This window comes from Eschrichtius robustus, chromosome 15, assembly GCF_028021215.1.
Source record: "Eschrichtius robustus isolate mEscRob2 chromosome 15, mEscRob2.pri, whole genome shotgun sequence".
NCBI lineage: Eukaryota > Metazoa > Chordata > Mammalia > Artiodactyla > Eschrichtiidae > Eschrichtius > Eschrichtius robustus.
Genome location: NC_090838.1, coordinates 31,910,070 through 31,927,880, shown reverse-complemented (window position 1 = coordinate 31,927,880; position 17,811 = coordinate 31,910,070). Strand labels below are relative to the sequence as shown.

The 17,811-nt window shown below is 34.5% G+C and overlaps 1 protein-coding gene across 1 annotated transcript in view; it reads left to right on the top strand.

Moving 5' to 3' along the window:
* The window catches only part of SOS1 (SOS Ras/Rac guanine nucleotide exchange factor 1), a 138,362-nt gene that overhangs the window by 50,459 nt on the left and 70,092 nt on the right, over positions 1–17,811 (top strand). Inside the window, exons 2-4 of the mRNA XM_068564067.1 lie at positions 3,871–3,996; positions 13,497–13,628; positions 15,655–15,819. Coding sequence (XP_068420168.1) covers positions 3,871–3,996; positions 13,497–13,628; positions 15,655–15,819 — 423 coding nt within the window. The remainder of the gene's footprint in view (positions 1–3,870; positions 3,997–13,496; positions 13,629–15,654; positions 15,820–17,811) is intronic.

Genomic DNA, 17,811 nt, shown 5'->3' with positions numbered 1-17,811 from the left:
CCTTTCACCCCTATAACACAGAGGCTTTGAGTATTCCCTGAATGCCAGGGGTTTAGAGTGAAAAGCAAAGAGAAAATGATTCTATAAGTAGATAAACAAGGCCTTGCATAATGGGAGCATCAATAGAGGAAATAGACAAGGGAACATGTAATTATAACTCAGTAGGACAAACCCAATAACAAAAATGTGATACCTAGTACAAGGATTAGCACAGAGCAGAGTATAAGACCCATAGAGCAGGGGCTATTTTTTATTTATCTCTATATATCCAGTATTTAATAGGTTCAATAAATCAGTTAAATGAATGAGATGAATTCTGCCTTACAAAGAGACAAGAAGCAAGAAAGTCTACCCAAATGACACGAGATCTGGGGTTTGAAAGTCAGGTAGGTAGGCGAAACGGTAAGAGAATGAATGATAGCCACGGAGAACAGTGTGAGTAAAAACTGCATGCCATGTTTCACAAACTGTGAATAGTATGAATTGCTTCAGCATAAAGTGTAAATTGAAGAGCAGTTAAAGATGGAGCTATATTAGTGAAGAATTATACAGTTTCTATGGGTTTCTTTGAAAAACAAAGAACATTTTAAAAATATAATCTGATCAATTTACATTTTCTTGAACACTTTCTAAAATGTGTTTTGACGTACCTAAACCACTTCCTCAAAAGGCTTGATATTTTTTAAAGTTAATTAGAATTATTGTTGATTAAATATTTTCATCCTTTTTTTTATATAAATATCTTTATTTTTTGGGTTTGCTGGGCGTGGGCTTCCTCTAGTTGTCGCGAGCGGGGGCCACTCTTCGCTGCGGTGTGCGAGCTTCTCATTGTGGTGGCTTCTCTTGTTGCGGAGCAGGGGCTCTAGGCGCACGGGCTTCAGTAGTTGTGGCACACAGGCTCAGTAGTTGTGGCTCACGCGCTCTAGAGTGTAGGCTCAGTAGTTGTGACGCATGGGCTTAGTTGCTCCGCAGCATGTGGGATCTTCCCGGACCAGGGCTCCAACCCGTGTCCCCTGCATTGGCAGGGAGATTCTTAACCACTGCGCCACCAGGGAAGTCCCTAAATATTTTCATCTTAATATTTATTATCTCTAGCAATTTAGCTTTATGTCAGATTTTTAGTATATTTACAATTTTATGTAATACATGGGATCCTTTGTGTAATCAATGATCATTTTACCCATTTTGAATGATTTTACCTTTTCAGATGATAAGATTTATAGTGCTGCATTTACATTTATGACATGCTGATGTTTCTTAAAGTATGACCGCATACTTCAAGCCAAGCTTTAGGGACTTCCCCGGCAATCCAGTGGTTAAGACTCCACACTTCCACTGCAGGAGGTGTGGGCTCGATCCCTGGTTGGGGAACTAAGATCCCATATGCTGCGTGGTGCAGCCAAAAGAAAAAAAAGCGAAGTTTTATATAGAAGCCCACTATATAAATAGATACGGTTCATGGACATTCTACTCCTTATGCTGATGGAGCTACTAGGACTCCTCCAAGTTGACAGTCAGGGGGTTAGTGGAAAGAGCTTTGGCCTAGACACCAGGAGGCCCAGGTTCAGCATTACTAGTTAGCTACAGGATTGTGGGTGTCTCCTTTTTATTATCTGCTAAATAGAGGGACTGAGTGAAATGACTTCTAAAGTCTCTTTTACTTATAAAATTATGTTGTTTTATAAATCTGTAGCTATATTTTATGTGATGCTGGAGCCTTGAATAGGAATGTAACCCCAATTATAACTACATTTTCCGGGACTACATCTTAGTGAAACCAGGGGCTGTCTGTACTGTTTTTCATTTGTGAGATATAGTTTTTCTTGTTCAACATCTATAATAAGTTCCTCCCCGCTCCCCCCCCCCCACCCCATGTAATAGTTGAGATTTTGGTAGGATAGGTGGAGATATCTAGCAAGTAATTTGGTATATGGGTCTAAAAGTCAGGAGAAAAGTCAGGACTACAGATAGATTTGGAGTCATCCATGCAGGTGATAAAAATGTGGAAGTAAATGAGATTAGTTGGGAGAGAGAACAGAAGAAGGGAGCAGACAGACAAGGACGGACTCCACATTGAGGGATGAAGGAAGATATGGAACTCTATAAGGAACAAATGGAAAAAGAAACAAAGAAATAAGAGAAGGAGAATAGGTTGTGTCACTGATAATAAGAAAAGAGAGTTTAAAAAAGTCGAGAGCCCCCCACCAAAAAAAAACAAAAACCCACCATGAAGTGTTAGGATTCACTTTTCAAGGAAGATAAGTCAACCATGAAGGTAAAGGGTATCTAAGAAAACAGTTTAAGCCAATGAGGGCATGCAATTCAATGTATAAAAATAAAACTATTGTCAAAAGTTCCGGGGGTTTTTTTGTTTCGCTTTTAAAAGGTTTTTTGAATCATGCTTAGTGTTGAATAGGAGTCTGTTTACAGGTTTCTTTACCTGCACACATTAGTCAGAACGCGACGGCCTGGTGAATAGAAAGCTGAGAAACGTGAATTCCAGGTTCTAGTCCCTACTCCATCCATTATTTTAACTGTACAACCATTCAGTCATCTAATAGGGTGAGAGATTTGTAAGCAGGTCAGTTACAATCAGGTTGGTAATAGTGATACCAAGAATGACAAAAAGTACTTGGGCAGGTGATTTAAGCCTTTTGGGGCTCAGTTTCTTCACCTGTAAAAGAAGAGTAAATTGTTTTAAACCTCATAATTAATGTAGCACCCCTCACACAGTTCTGAATTGTCATAATGTTATTTGCCTCTAAAATACTTTTCTTTAAAAAGTATTATAAGTGCATATATACATTTATATACATGTCTATGTACTTTTAATATATATTTTAAAATTCATTATATGGTATACTTTATAATAAAATTTCTCCATACACTGAGGCTGTCAAACCCTCAGCTAATGAGGTGTATGTAGTAGGACAGACCATACTAAATGCCCTTGGCTAGTGAGTACTGTGTACTTTCATCCAGTGAGAGCTCTGAGAGCTCTACCGTCCTTTAGAGAGTTGAGCATATTTTTAAACATGTATTGTTTGTCTCCTGAAACTGATTTTTCTGCCATTTTTTAAAGTAGGGAACAGTTTTGACCCATAGTGAGTGACAAAGGGATGCAAGTAAAGACTATTATGCTGGTTATTAAAATGTAAGTTTTACAAAAACCGGTGGCCTAAGATGCCTCCAAAGAAATGGTTGAGGAAAATGAAGGTAAAGATTATTGGGCATTTATGAATGAGTGACCATCAAGTTATCTTCCTGAAGCATAGACAGTCTCACATTGTCAAAAGTGCCCATTTTGTGTCCTTTGATATAGGGTGACTTTGTGTTCAACAGACATTTATCAAGCTTGTATTATGTGCCATGTACAGCGCTAGATGCTGGAGTTACTTTGGTGAATAAGATATATCCCTCTTGGATTTTATCATTGGGTAGGAAAGATAGAGTTAAACAAGGGACCCATAGGAGGTCAATTTTGCCCAAGCACTATGTTGAGTAAGTGTTCTAACTACCACTGGTTCTTGGCAAAAACCATATAAACTGCATCTTTTATCCCCAGTTCAGCCTCCCCCTCCCTCTCTATATTCCCACACTCCAGGATAACCATGGTTTAAGAAAAAAATTGGAAATTATGCAATTAAGTATCTGAATCTCTAGAAACATGTTAATAAGCATGTATGGTGCACGTGGCTGGGAAAAAGGTTAAGAATTCCAGACTTGGGTCATAACATTCAAATCTGTATTTGCAAGCCAGACCATGTTCTTGAATACAAACCCACACTTAAAAAAACAAAATTATTTGTTTCGTTTCTTTAATTAGATGAAACAAGCCTACGTTTTAATTACTTTGCTTTTTGTTTATAGGTTCAGGGCCAAGTTCATCCTACTCTTGAGTCTAGTGATGACGCTCTTCAGTATGTGGAAGAATTAATTCTGCAGTTATTAAATATGCTATGCCAGGCTCAGCCCCGAAGTGCTTCGGATGTAGAGGTATGATAAATTTTGCCTTGTGTCTAATATGTGTGTTTATTGTCATGTCAGTGAAGGGGGAAAGAGTTTGCTTTTCAGTTCCACAAAATATATATATGGTATTTTAAAAATAATGACTGGATTTATTTTAACTTTGTATTGAGTGTATGATAGCTTGTATATGTTTTTGCTGTCAAACTATTCTATTATTTGCTTTTAATCTAAAATGAACTTTTATTGTCCTCTAAACACTGCTTCCTGATGCTAGAATGACAAATATACCTTTAAGAGTGGAATATGTCAAGTGTTTTTATTTGTTTGTTTTTTAAAGCCAGCTATCATTTCAAAGACGTTTCAATTAATCCTTTGATCTTCAGTTGCTAGGTGTATTTTAGATAGAAGTGAACCACTTTCCACCTATTGGAAGGGAGGGAAACATCTAAAAATCTAGGAAGGAAGTTCTGTAATCTCCTACAAAGATGACATGGCTCCTGTCTTTTTAGGGCTTATAGATTAGTGGAGATACAGGTAGGTATATGGGCGGTAACATAATGTGATGTACTATGAGAAAAGGGTGTGTGGGAAACCAAAAAATGGGTGAACTAATAACACAGGCTTTGGGGCTTAAGGTTAGCTTCTAAGAAGAAGAGCCATCTAAATGGAGTTCTTGAGGAGTCAAGATTGAGAGGAGAAGAAAGGAGGCTTGAGTACCAACTATAGAAAACGGAACATAGAGCTGGAAATACAAAAGGAGTTTTCTGGCAATGATGAAGGACCATTTGACTTTAAAGACCTTGAATGTATAGTATACAAATCTTTGCATTTCTGTGTCATTTCTTTTGCAGTACTCGTGTGGGCACAAAAAAGATGGTTGAGTTGAATGGCATTTCACCATGGATATATAATGGCAGAACAGTAGGGCAAGAGAATTGTGGAAATTGGTAGTAGCAGTGCTTTACAACCCTTTTCAGGACACAACACACTAGAATGTAATAATGATTTTGCAGTACACAGTGACTAGGGAGGAGGTGTATCTCTGTCTACCCCAGGCCCTGCTCTGTTCCCCTGAGGGGTGAGGGATTGATATATAGTTATATTCAATAGGAAGCTCAGCTGAAAAGAGCATCAGAGAATCAAATTGGATAAGGAAAAAAGTGAAATTTAAAAACAGCTGATATTTGAGTGCTTGCTATAGTATCATACACTGGTTTAAACACTTCTGTGTTTATGTTTCATTTAAAGTTTTTAATAACCCCATGAAGATGTTGCTGTCTTTTCCTTTAATAAGATACAAGGTCCAGAATATAAGGTCTTGTTCACTACCAAATCCCCAGCACCTAGAACATTGTCTGGCACTGAGAAGGCACTCAGAAAGTATATGTTGAATGAATTAATGTGGAAACTGAAGCACAGAGAGGTTAAGTAAGTTGCCCATGGTTACAGCTAGTAAGTAGTGAAGCCAAGACTCTAACCCAGAAAGCCTAAGCTTTCTGAGCCTAAATTCTACTAAACTATTCTGCCAGGTAGGCGAGGGGAAGGTAGATTGGCAAAACATGGAGGGAACAGTATTGGATTTCCTAATAAGATCAGAGAGCTGATAACACTAGAATACCTGAGTGATAGAAATAGAAGAATAGATTGGGATCAGAGACAGAGTTGTTAGAATTTAGGATTTCTAAAGTAACATAGTTACAAAAGCAGGATGTGGCCATGTGGTGGTAGCTGGACTAGACATGAAGGTCCCTATAATGAAGTGTCAAGGAATTAAGAGGTCAAAGTATTTTATGTGTCCTTAATTTAAACAATAAAGTCACACAGGATGATGGCAGGACTTTACATGAGAGTGGAAGAGTGATATTCCAGAAGCAGCCTGGGGAGTGGAAAAGATGCTAAATCCACCTTCATGTGGGTTTTGAGACAAGGGCAGTTCCTGCTCTAGAAGTCTTTAGGGGAGATCCAGATTTCAATTGAGGCAAAGAAATATTAAGCAACACTAAGTTACAGAGGTTGTGGATGTAGAAAAGATTGTGTACTATGGAATAGTAATTCACTTTGATTTTTTAAGTAATTCAAAGAAGGTTTATACATTTTTATCCCGTTTTTCCATTGAATTATAAGTAAAATACCTTTTATTCATAATTTCCTTTAGGCACTTACTAACATTGGGCTTTCAGAGTAGATCTTGAATAGAAATGGTTGCCTGACTCTCCTTGTTAACAACTCCATTTGATCTTTTGGACCTGATTAGGTTCTCCCACAGAGTTCATAAAATGTAGCATCCAATCCTATGCCTAGTGTATTAGAATGGGGTTACAGATCGCATCATCATTCTGATGTTGGTATATTCCAGGTATTTGCTAGTTTGAAAACACTACAATCTCAAATTCAGCTCTTTCCGAATAATGTTGTACTATACCTGTGTTTATCTAATTTTCTCCTTTTCATTAATATAAAAACTAACATAATTTTCCAGTATTGAAGGAGATCTCCATGAATTCTCAAAAATTACTAATGAGTCTCTCAGTCTTCCACTTGCACAGATTTAATCATTATGTAGGTACTCACGATTCTAGATAATAAGGGATATTCATGGCTCTTTAATACTCAGAAAATTTCTGAGATATTGAAGATATTTACCCTCTGCCCTGTTATTTTTAAGCAAGTAACTTGGACATTTAAAATAGATGTAGCCATGGGATATTCCAGTGAACTGATGTTGTGGTTGGGAATGGACTTTTTGAAAGAGAATATATGACAGTAATAGAAATAGCAATCAGTTGTGTAATAGGCTTTGTAATTTCAAAGTACTGTTATAGACATTTCTATGCCCTTCCGACAACCCTGTGGAGTAGTTATTGTTCTCCTTGTTTTATATATTGGACAGTTAACCCTCAGAATGGTAAAACGGATTTTTTAAAAAGATGGAAATCTAGTTCTTTTCCAATCAATAGTCAAATACCCTTCTTTCTGTACCATTCCTGGAAGGGTATTTATTTAAGAATATGGAGATTGGAGATATTTAGATGAATATAATAGTGTCTTTAGATTCTTTTATCAGGAAATAATTTTCTTTAATTTCTTTAATGCATTTATGGAGCTTTCTTTTAAAATAATAAGGGCCATGACTTTAGCAAGCCCTTCAAATAAATTTTGAGGTAAGGGATAATTCATAAAAAAAATTAATTTGAAGGCCGTATAAAAAATGTGCTTTAAGAAATAGAGCAATCTGATTTAGTGGAATATGTGAATTTTACTTCTAAAGAATACATTTTGATTACTTTAAAGTATAAGCATAATTCAAAGTAAGGTGGCAATTCTTGCTTAATATTCGGCCCCTGGGGGATTTGTTTCAATGAAAAACTAAAAGTGATTTTTAGTTGCCCTATAGTTTTAGGAAAATAGATACTTCAGAAGTGCTTGAAAACTAATGGGTTACATACATATCTATAATCTTGCTTATGCTAATTTAAAAGTTTTGATGAATTGTACTACAGGTTATCACAGACTATGAACTATCATAGTTCAAATGAATGGGATTTTGTTGTTGTTGATGTAGCTAATGTTCACTAATCCATGGCACCAATATTTGAGTATCCACTCTTTGTCAGGCAGTGTTCCAGATGAATAAGGTAGTATATATAAACTCCCTGGGAATGCAGAGAAGGGTTATATATTATTTGGTCCTGTCTTTTTAAAATAATGTTTTAAAAGATAGTGTATAAAAATTCCTCCAATCTGATTTGCTCTCCCTCTCCTCATTTTGTATATTTAGTCGTTTTAAAAGCAGAAGTAAAACCAGTCGTATTTTTTCTGATATATCCCTGATAAAGTATATTTTTATTTATTTATTTAAAAATTTTTATTTTATTGAAGTATAATTGAGTTACAATATTGTGTTAATTTCTGCTGTACAGCAGTGATTCAATCATACATATATTGTTTTTCATATTCTTATCCATTATGGTTTATTATGGGATATTGAATATAATAGTTCCCTGTGCTATACAGTAGGACCTTGTTGTTTATCCATAAGTATATTCTTTTTTTTTTTTTTTTTTTTTGGCTGCGTTGGGTCTTCAGTGCTGCAGGTGGGCTTTCTCTAGTTGCAGCAAGCGGGGGGCTACTCTTCATTGCGGTGCATGGGCTTCTCATTGCGGTGGCTTCCCTTGTTGCAGAGCGCAGGCTCAGTAGTTGTGGCTCGTGGGCTTTAGAGCACAGGCTCAGTAGTTGTGGCGCACAGGCTTAGTTGCTCTGTGGCATGTGGGATCTTCCCGGACCAGGGCTCGAACCCATGTCCCCTGTACTGGCAGGCAGATTCCTAACCACTGTGCCTCCAGGGAAGTCCCTCATAAGTATATTCTTTTAAATTTCTTAAGTCTTGTTCTTTCATAATTGTACTTGTTCTTTATTTCTCTCTGGTTGACTAGACTGATTTCCATTTGTAATATCTTTTTTTCCTGTTTCCCTTTCTCGCCTGTGTGTCCTGTATTTAACCAACTTTAATTTCTTAGGACACTGATACATTTTTCCTCTCATTTAACTCAGGCTTTCTTGGACTCTATTTTTTTTTCATATATATATATATACACATATATATATATTCTCTTTCAGATTCTTTTCCCTTATAGGTTATTGCATAATACTGAGTATAGTTCCCTGTACTATACAGTAGATCCTTGTTGGTTATCTTTTTTTTAAACATCTTTATTAGAGTATAATTGCTTTACAATGGTGTGTTAGTTTCTGCTTTATAACAAAGTGAATCAGCTATATGTATACGTATATCCCCATATCTCTTCCCTCTTGCGTCTTGGTTATCTATTTTATACACAGTAGTGTGTATGTTAATCCCGGCCTATTAATTTATCCCCACTCCCACCCCCTTTCCCCTTTGGTAACCATAAATTTGTTTTCTGTGTCTGTGAGTCTCTTTCTGTTTTGGAAATAAGTTCATTTATGTCTTCTTTTTTTTCTTTCTTTTAGATCCCATATATAAGCGATATCATATAATTGTCTTTCTCACTTAGTAGGATAATCTCTAGGTCCATCCATGTTGCTGCAAATGGAATCATTTCATTCTTTTTTATGGCTGAGTAATATTCCATTGTATATATATACCACATCCTCTTTATCCATTCATTTGTTGATGGACAATTAGGTTGAATAGTGCTGCAGTGAACATTGGGGTGCATGTATCTTTTTGAATTAAGGTTTTCTCTGGATATATGCCCAGGAGAGAGATTGCAGGATCATATGGTAGCTCTATTTTTAGTTTTTTGAGGAACTTCCATACTGTTCTCCATAGTGGCTGCACCAATTTACATTCCCACCTACAGTGTAGGAGGGTTCCTTTTTTCTACACCTTCTTCAGCATTTATTATTTGTAGACTTTTTGATGATGGCCATTCTAACCGGTGTGAGGTGGTACCTCATTGTAGTTTTGCTTTGCATTTCTCTAATAATCAGCGATGTTGAGCATCTTTTCATGTGCCTTTTGCCCATCTGTATGTCTTCTTTGGAATAATGTCTATTTAGGTCTTCTGCCCATTTTTTGATTGGGTTGTTTGTTTTTTTGATATTGAGCTGTATGAGCTGTTTGTATATTTTGTAAATTAATCCCTTGTCGGTCTCATCATTTGCAAATGTTTTCTCTCCCATTCTGTACGTTGTCTTTTCATTTTGTTTATGGTTTCCTTTGCTGTACGAAAGCTTTTTAAGTTTTATTAGGTCCCATTTGTTTATTTTTGTTTTTATTTCCATTACTGTAGGAGGGAGATCCAAAGAGATATTGCTGCGATTTATGTCAGAGAGTGTCTTGTCTATGTTTTCCTCTAGGAGTTTTATAGTATCCGGTTTTACATTTAGGTCTTTAATCCATTTTGAGTTTATTTTTGTGTATGGTGTTAGAAAACGTTCTAGTTTTATTCTTTTACATGTAGCTGTCCAGTTTTCCCAGCGCCACTTATTGAAGAGACTGTCGTTTCTCCATTGTATATTTCTGCCTTATTTGTCATAGATTAATTGACTGTAGGTGAGTGGGTTTATTTCTGGGCTGTCTTGTTCCATTGATCTATATTTCTGTTTTTGTGCCTGTACCGTACTGTTGTGATGACTGTAGCTTTGTAGTATAGTCTGAAGTCGGGGAGCCCGATTCCTCCAGATTTGTTTTTCTTAAGATTGCTTTGGCTATTCATGGTCTTTTGTGTTTCCATACAAATTAAAAAAATTTTTGTTATAGTGCTTTGAAAAATGCCATTGGTAATTTGATAGGGATTGCATTGAATCCTGTAGATTGCCTTGGGTAGTATGGTCATTTTGACAGTATTGATTCACCCAATCCAAGAACACAGTATGTCTTTCCATCTGTTTGTGTCTTCTTTGATTTCTTTCATCAGTGTCTTATAATTTTTGAAGTACAGGTCTTTTGCCTCCTTAGGTAGGTTTATTCCTAGGTATTTTATTCTTTTTGATGTGATGGTAAATGGAATTGTTTCCTTAATTTCTCTTTCTGATCTTTCATTGTTAGAAATGTATATAAATGCAACAGATTTCTGCATATTAATTTTGCATCCTGCAACTTTACTGAACTCATTGGTGAGCTCTAGTTGTTTTCTGTAAGTGTCTTTAGGATTTTCTATGTAGAGTGTGATGTCATCTGCAAACAGTGGCAGTTTTAGTTCTTTTATTCCAATTTGGATCCCATTTATTTCTCTTTCCTTTATCTTAGACTTTTTTCCCCCTGTGAGCTGAATCCTTAAATTTTAAAAGTTTGCTTTTCCTTTCCCATTCATTTTTTCTTTAACTTTCTTTCTTTTCCTTCACATCCTAAAGAATCTTTGTAATTTCTAATAAGTTTGCCTTTCACATTTCAATTTCCCAATTGATTTCACAATATTTTCTACCTTTCTAGACAGAAAAAAAAAAATTCTCCTACACATTCTAAGCCTTTATTACTATTAATAGCACTTCAAAAGTACCTCCAGGTCTGAATATTTACACTGAAGTGCATGTGAAGGAATTTTTATAGATCCTAGAATGTTTCTTTTGGAATTGATCATCAAGATTATCTATTTAGACACCTTTATTATGTAAAGGAAAAGACAAGGTTCCGCTAATAAGAGACAGAGCTGAATTGCAAACCTAGCTCTCTATCTTTTATTTTTCCCAAAGCCACTAAATATCAATCAAGGTGGAGTTTCTCAATTTAAAACAAAACTATTAATCTTGAAAGTGGCATCTTGAAAGAGTATCTTGAAAGAGTAATAGACTTTATTTAATTCATGAATCTTTCATTGATTATTTCTCCTTGGGCTTCTTTACCTTAAATTATATAAGATAATTGTAAAAATAAATTTTATTTTGCTCTAAAATTGTAATTAAATTTGCCACTACAAGAGACAAAGTATTTCTTTCAGTCTGGCCTTTTCACATTCAAGGCATCTTTTTTGACCCTACTAATCTTTCCCATGACCTTTGGTATTACCTCATAAATATACAGTCCAGTAATACACTAATAAGTAAGTTTAAAATGTTTTCTTCATCATTATTATTTTCCCTTTCTTGCCTTCTCTTTTAGCATTCCTGACTTTCCTTCCCCTTCTTTCTCAAAACAATAGATAAACTTGGAGTTAGGTTGATAAAATTGAGATGGGCAAGGATTGCTGTTCTGTTTTCTTTCTCTTCTACCTCAACCCCTGCCTACAGTTTGCCTTGTAATTCTACTGATGATTTTTTTTCAAAGATGTATGTTAAATGTATTTAGAATTATTAGATTGAGTTCAGCTTCTGTTCTCTTCTGCTGCTTTCTGTCACCACTATACACCAGTGCTTTTTAGATTCTAGGTCATCACCCCTTATGCCCAACTAACATTTTTATAAATGAATAGGAAAAATCAGTGCATTGCCTATAGTAATAGAAGGTTTTGTTTTATGAAACTTTGTTCCAGTGTACTATGTATGTGATGTATAAGGATGTAATGTAAAATGTATTAAGAACTTACTATTTCTTACTATGCATTGAGGTCCCCCCACCAAAAAAATGTTAGTCAGCCATAGGGCTATACTATTATAAGGTTTGTAATCATGGTTATACCTATTTATTCAGTTAACCATGGGTTAAACCCATCAGTATGAAATTTTTCATTGGTAAAGTTTTCATTTTTCATGGTAAAGTTAGTCCTAAATCTCTTGTCATTTTTGTATTATCAAGTCTATAGTATTGACTTGGAAAAAAGGAAGAGAATTCTTGTTTTGGACATTCTTTTCCACCCTTTCCTCCTTCCTTTATTAGTCCTTTTTCACCTGCCGAACTCCCCCAGTATTTTGGACCTTTGTATTGCCTTTATTATATGAGGGTATAGCATCCTAGCAAATAGCTTTTCAACTAGACATTTGAAAATGTTTGTGAACTCCATTTTTAACTACAATAATTTCTGTCATTAGATTTAAAATGATCACTTCTTATATTTAGAAGCTGACTTATTCTTGAACATAGATGAAGAGAAAATTTCTTAAATTTGAATGGGTTAAATTATTTTGAATTTATAAATTTGTTATTAACATGTCCTGGAATCAATGTTTCCTTTCCCTCCACAGAATATCACATAGCAATCTCTTTTTCATTTTCCATCTTAATAGCAATTGACAAAACTTTTAATTTACACTTATAATCAGGAGTGATGTTAAACAGTTTTTATATATTACTAACTAAATACGGAACAATTTAAAATACATGTTAAAATTGTGTAATAGCGACCTCTACTGGTTTTAATTATGGTATCCTGAAAGTGGATTTTAAAAACTTCAGAGCATGAAAGTACCTTTTGTTTGAAGTGAATTATATTAGTTTATTAAAGTCGGGAAGTTCAGCTTTTACATTAACATGAGTTCTTTCACTTTCAATGGAAATTCTAACTGGATAACTGCTGGATTAAAATGAAATATCTTGATAAAAATTAATAACCTGTGGAAGATTCAAACTCTAATGATAAGCTATAGTGTATTAAAGTTGCAGTTACTAATGTAAACCCTTGATTTCCATGATTTATAAATAGTTTTGAAGTCAAGTACCTTTGCATGATGGATAAAGGAAAAAATTCTTAGAAGTTTCAAGTAGAAAATGCTATTTTAGCTTGTAATTGGTGTTGAAAAAAAGGACAAATGAGAACTGGATTTAGATATTTGCTTTTTGAGCTTAGGTCTTGTTCCTTGAAATTTTATATAAGTAATGTTTTAAATAGCGTCTACTCATTCTTGTCATTAGCTTTATCGCAGTGAAGTTGAAATTCAGAATGTGATTTTTCCTAGTTAATAGAAGGAACATTTAGTCTCTTAATTGCCTAATTAAGAAACTAGTACATTGGCAGTTATGGTTTTCTCTTAGCTTAGGTATGTTTGTAGTATAAATTATACTACATGTGAAAAGCCTGCTTTTGGTATTCTTTGATTTTAAAAGTAAATTGTAAGTGAAGAGCACTATTTAATATATTTGTTGCTTAGTTGTTATTTTCCTATTTTCCAAGGAACGTGTTCAAAAAAGTTTCCCTCATCCAATTGATAAGTGGGCAATAGCTGATGCCCAGTCGGCTATTGAAAAGAGGAAGCGAAGAAACCCTTTATCTCTCCCAGTAGAAAAAATTCATCCTTTGTTAAAGGTAAAGCTGAGATACTGCCTTCTTGCCTTTTAAAAGCGAAATAAAACCCATGATTTTCAAACACAAAGAATATGTTTTATGGATAATAGAGTCAACTGAAGAGTGACATTCTCTCGTTTTAATTTTTCCAGGAATTTATGTCATGGGGAGGGATGATATAATAGGAAACTATAAGTTGGACAACATGACTTAAAATTATTTCATACCAACAGTAATAATCAAGCAAATTGAAAGCACTAAGAAAAGTTATAATTGTGGATTTTGTTCATCTCAGATGTTACTAGAACCTCAAAGAGAACTTGTAAAACTCCTTTTTTTGTTGGCTAGACCTAAGTGTCCCTATAAATCCTTCACATAGTTAGATGTGTAGGGACCTCTGTGAGACTGCCATAGGGCTATGTGTAATCTCTGAACAAAAATTCCATAAAGATCACCTATACTATTTAGTCCTACTTGTCATTTATATTAGTCAGTCGGTCAGTTGAGTCTCTCCAGAACTAATAGAAAAAATAACTGCTAGAAACTCTGATAATGTGATTTCTTTTTTATTTAATACAATGAACAAACTATTGATTAACTCTCACATCAAAAATATAGGTATGATAATTAAAACCTTAATAATACTTCTGATATCAGTAATTTTGTGTGTACTATAATACAAGTAAAATGCTAATGCTTGCATACATTATCTCTAAGTTTTATTATTCAACAGAGTTAATTATTATCATCCCCACTTTGTAGATAACTGAGGCAGAAAGTGATTAAGCAACTTTTATTCCAAGTTCACAGAACTCTAAGTGATAGCATTAGGAAATCCAAGTCTGTTTGATCTTGTACAAGATTTAAGGCTGAACGCTTGGGTGATTAAGACTATCAAAAGGTTACGTTTTGTCCTTTGTTGTTTGAATAGAAATATCTACCTATATCTTACTAACTGGTCTGAGGAAGTAAGTTCAAGTTATAGAAAATTACTAAGCTGTTAGTCATTGCACTTCTTTATAATTCTCTTTTCATGATTTTTATAGCCATACATTGAATTATATTCTAAGAGAATTAACAAATTGAGGTATGTGCATGCTGTATTAATGATTCTAAATGTTGCATTTTAGGGTCTAATTGTGGGTATCATTTCAATATATTAATATATCCATATCACTATAAACAATTAATAGTTTTTACATATTCTTAAAGGTAAATGCAACCTGTTCCCAACTTATAAGTAAACTTTTTTTTTTTTTAAGTATAGTTGATCTACAATGTTATGTTAGTTTTAGGTGAACAACGTAGTGATTCAATATTTTTATAGATTATACTCCATTTAAAGTTGTTATAAAATATATAAGTAAACTTATTATTTTGAAGTTTTTTTTCTTAATTGGATTGTTTAGAAAATAGAATTTATTTTCCTATAGGAATTGGTCAGCACCACAAAAGCCCATACTCTCTTTGAAGTCTAATAATAGGACTATTTAATGTGCCCTTAATAACCACTGTTGTTCAGCAAGACATAGCATGAATTTTTTTCCATAGAAACAGCCCAGATATCAGGAGTGAATGTACCACTAGGGTTTTTAGGAAGCCCAGGTTCCTTTGGAAAGAAGGATAGAGGTATAAGGATAGTGGATATTCCCAGATACCAATAATATATTAACTCTTGTTCTGCATAAAGAAAAAAACCTTCATTTGTCATTGTTAATTCCAGGTATTCTTAATAAGGTAACAATGAGCATTTTTCCCCTCCCCCAAACTTGGGCTTCCCTTCCTAGTTTAGGGATTACCTATTTACTTATCTGTACTTCTTAAGTATTTTACATGAGCATAGGTAATTTTGCCTTACCTTTTCTTGGTTTACATTTTCAAATAGCAATATGTATATTATTCATAGATGAACTACTTAAAATTAAATGCTGTTGACAATCACAGGCCTCAGTAAAAGTTAAGCTAAACTGTATACACTTTTTAAAAAATCAGTGTGTCAAATTTATAGTAAATAATTTTAAACATGCTTTTCTTTTAATTTTTTCAGGAGGTCCTAGGTTATAAAATTGACCACCAGGTTTCTGTTTACATAGTAGCAGTATTAGAATACATTTCTGCAGACATTTTAAAGCTGGTGGGGAATTATGTGCGAAATATACGGCATTATGAAATTACAAAGCAAGATATTAAAGTGGCAATGTGTGCTGATAAGGTAGGATACTGATCTATATGTTTTGTTCTTAAATTTTTATTCATGACTTACTGGGTGCTAACATACTACTCAGAATAAAATTGTATATTGTTTGTTAGGGCATACTTTTAGTAATCTAATGGCAAGAACTCCAGATATCACTTTATGTAAATAAAGTATTATATATATAGTATTAAAATGTGTTTAAGTATGTCATGTAGCTTTTCTTTTATGTGTTGCTGCATGTAGGGTTAATAACAGTAATAATCTCTTATTAGTGAATTTCTTAAATTTTTATTTGGATTGGAAGACCTAGAAGATTATGGATTTACTTGAAAAGAATATTTGAAAATATAAAAATACTGGGTTGGCCAAAAGGTTCACTCATAAGATGGCTCTAGTAGTGCTTAGTTGTCTTTAACTTCATTCGAAACGGTTTTGTTAGATTGTATTGTGACAGCTGTCATTTCAGTGTGCATTTTAAAAAAACTTATCAAAATCGGTGAATTTTTATGTAGCCATTTTAATATTGAAGATGTAAGAAAAAAAGCAACATTTTCGGCATATTATGCTGTATTATTTCAAGGAAGGTAAAAATGCAACTGAAACACAAAAAAAGATTTGTGCAGTGTATGGAGAAGGTTCTGTGACTGGTTGAACATGTCAAAAGTGGTTTGGGAAATTTCGTGCTAGAGATTTCTCTCTGGATGATGCTCCGCGGTCGGGTAGACCAGTTGAAGTTGATAGCGATCATATGGAGACATTAAATGAGAACAATCAATGTTATACCACGCGGGAGATAGCCGACATACTCAAAATATCCAAATCAAGCATTGAAAATCATTTGCACCAGCTTGGTTATGTTAATCACTTTGATGTTTGGGTTCCGCATAAGTTAAGTGAAAAAAATCCTTCTTGACCATATTTCCGCATGCAATTCTCTGCTGAAACGTAATTAAAACATTCCATTTTTAAAACAAATTGTGATGGGTGATGAACAATGGATACTGTACAATAACGTGGAACAGAGGAGATCGTGGGGCAAGTGAAATGAACCACCACCAACCACACCAAAGGCCGGTCTTCATCCAAAGAAGGCGATGTTGTGTATATGGTGGGATTGGAAGGGAGTCCTCTATTATGAGCTCCTTCTGGAATACCAAACGATTAATTCCAGTAAGTACTGCTCCCAACTAGACCAACTGAAAGCAGCACTCGACGAAAAGCGTCCAGAATTAGTCAACAGAAAATGCATAATCTTCCATCAGAATACCGCAAGACTGCGTGTTTCTTTGAAGACCAGGCAAAAACTGTTACTGCTTGGCTGGGAAGTTCTGATTCATCCGCCGTATTCACCAGACATTGCACGTTCGGATTTCCATTTATTTCGGTCTTTACAAAATTCTCTTAATGGAAAAAATTTCAATTCCCTGGATGACTGTAAAAAAGGCACCTGGAACAGTTCTCTGCTCAAAAAGCTAAAAAGTTTTGGGAAGGTGGAATTATGAAGTTGCCTGAAAAATGGCAGAAGGTAGTGGAACAAAATGGGTGAATACGTTGTTCAATAAATTTCTCGGTGAAAATGAAAAACGTATCTTTTATTTTTACTTAAAAACGAAGGAACTTTTTGGCCAACCCAATACTAAACTCTTGAGAGTTTAATTTCATTGCCTAACTTTCTTTAGATACCACTTGTATGGTTTTACTATGATTGTGTTAAGAGCAAACATTTATTGAAAGTTAAGCATATATGCGACTTATCTCATTTGGTCCTTATGATATCCCTCTAAGGTAGATGCTCTTATCTACATTTTATAAAAGGGAAACTGAAGTTCAGAGAGATAAAGAAATTGGTCTAGAATTTTCTGAGAAGTTTCAAAGCCTAGACGTGAACTCCAGATCTGAGTCTAAGTCATTGCACTGTACTGCCTCAGTAATTTTATTTTATAAAAATGACTTTTCAGAAAAGAAAATATTTTCTGATGAAGCGTCTCACTCCCTTTTTTCCAAGTA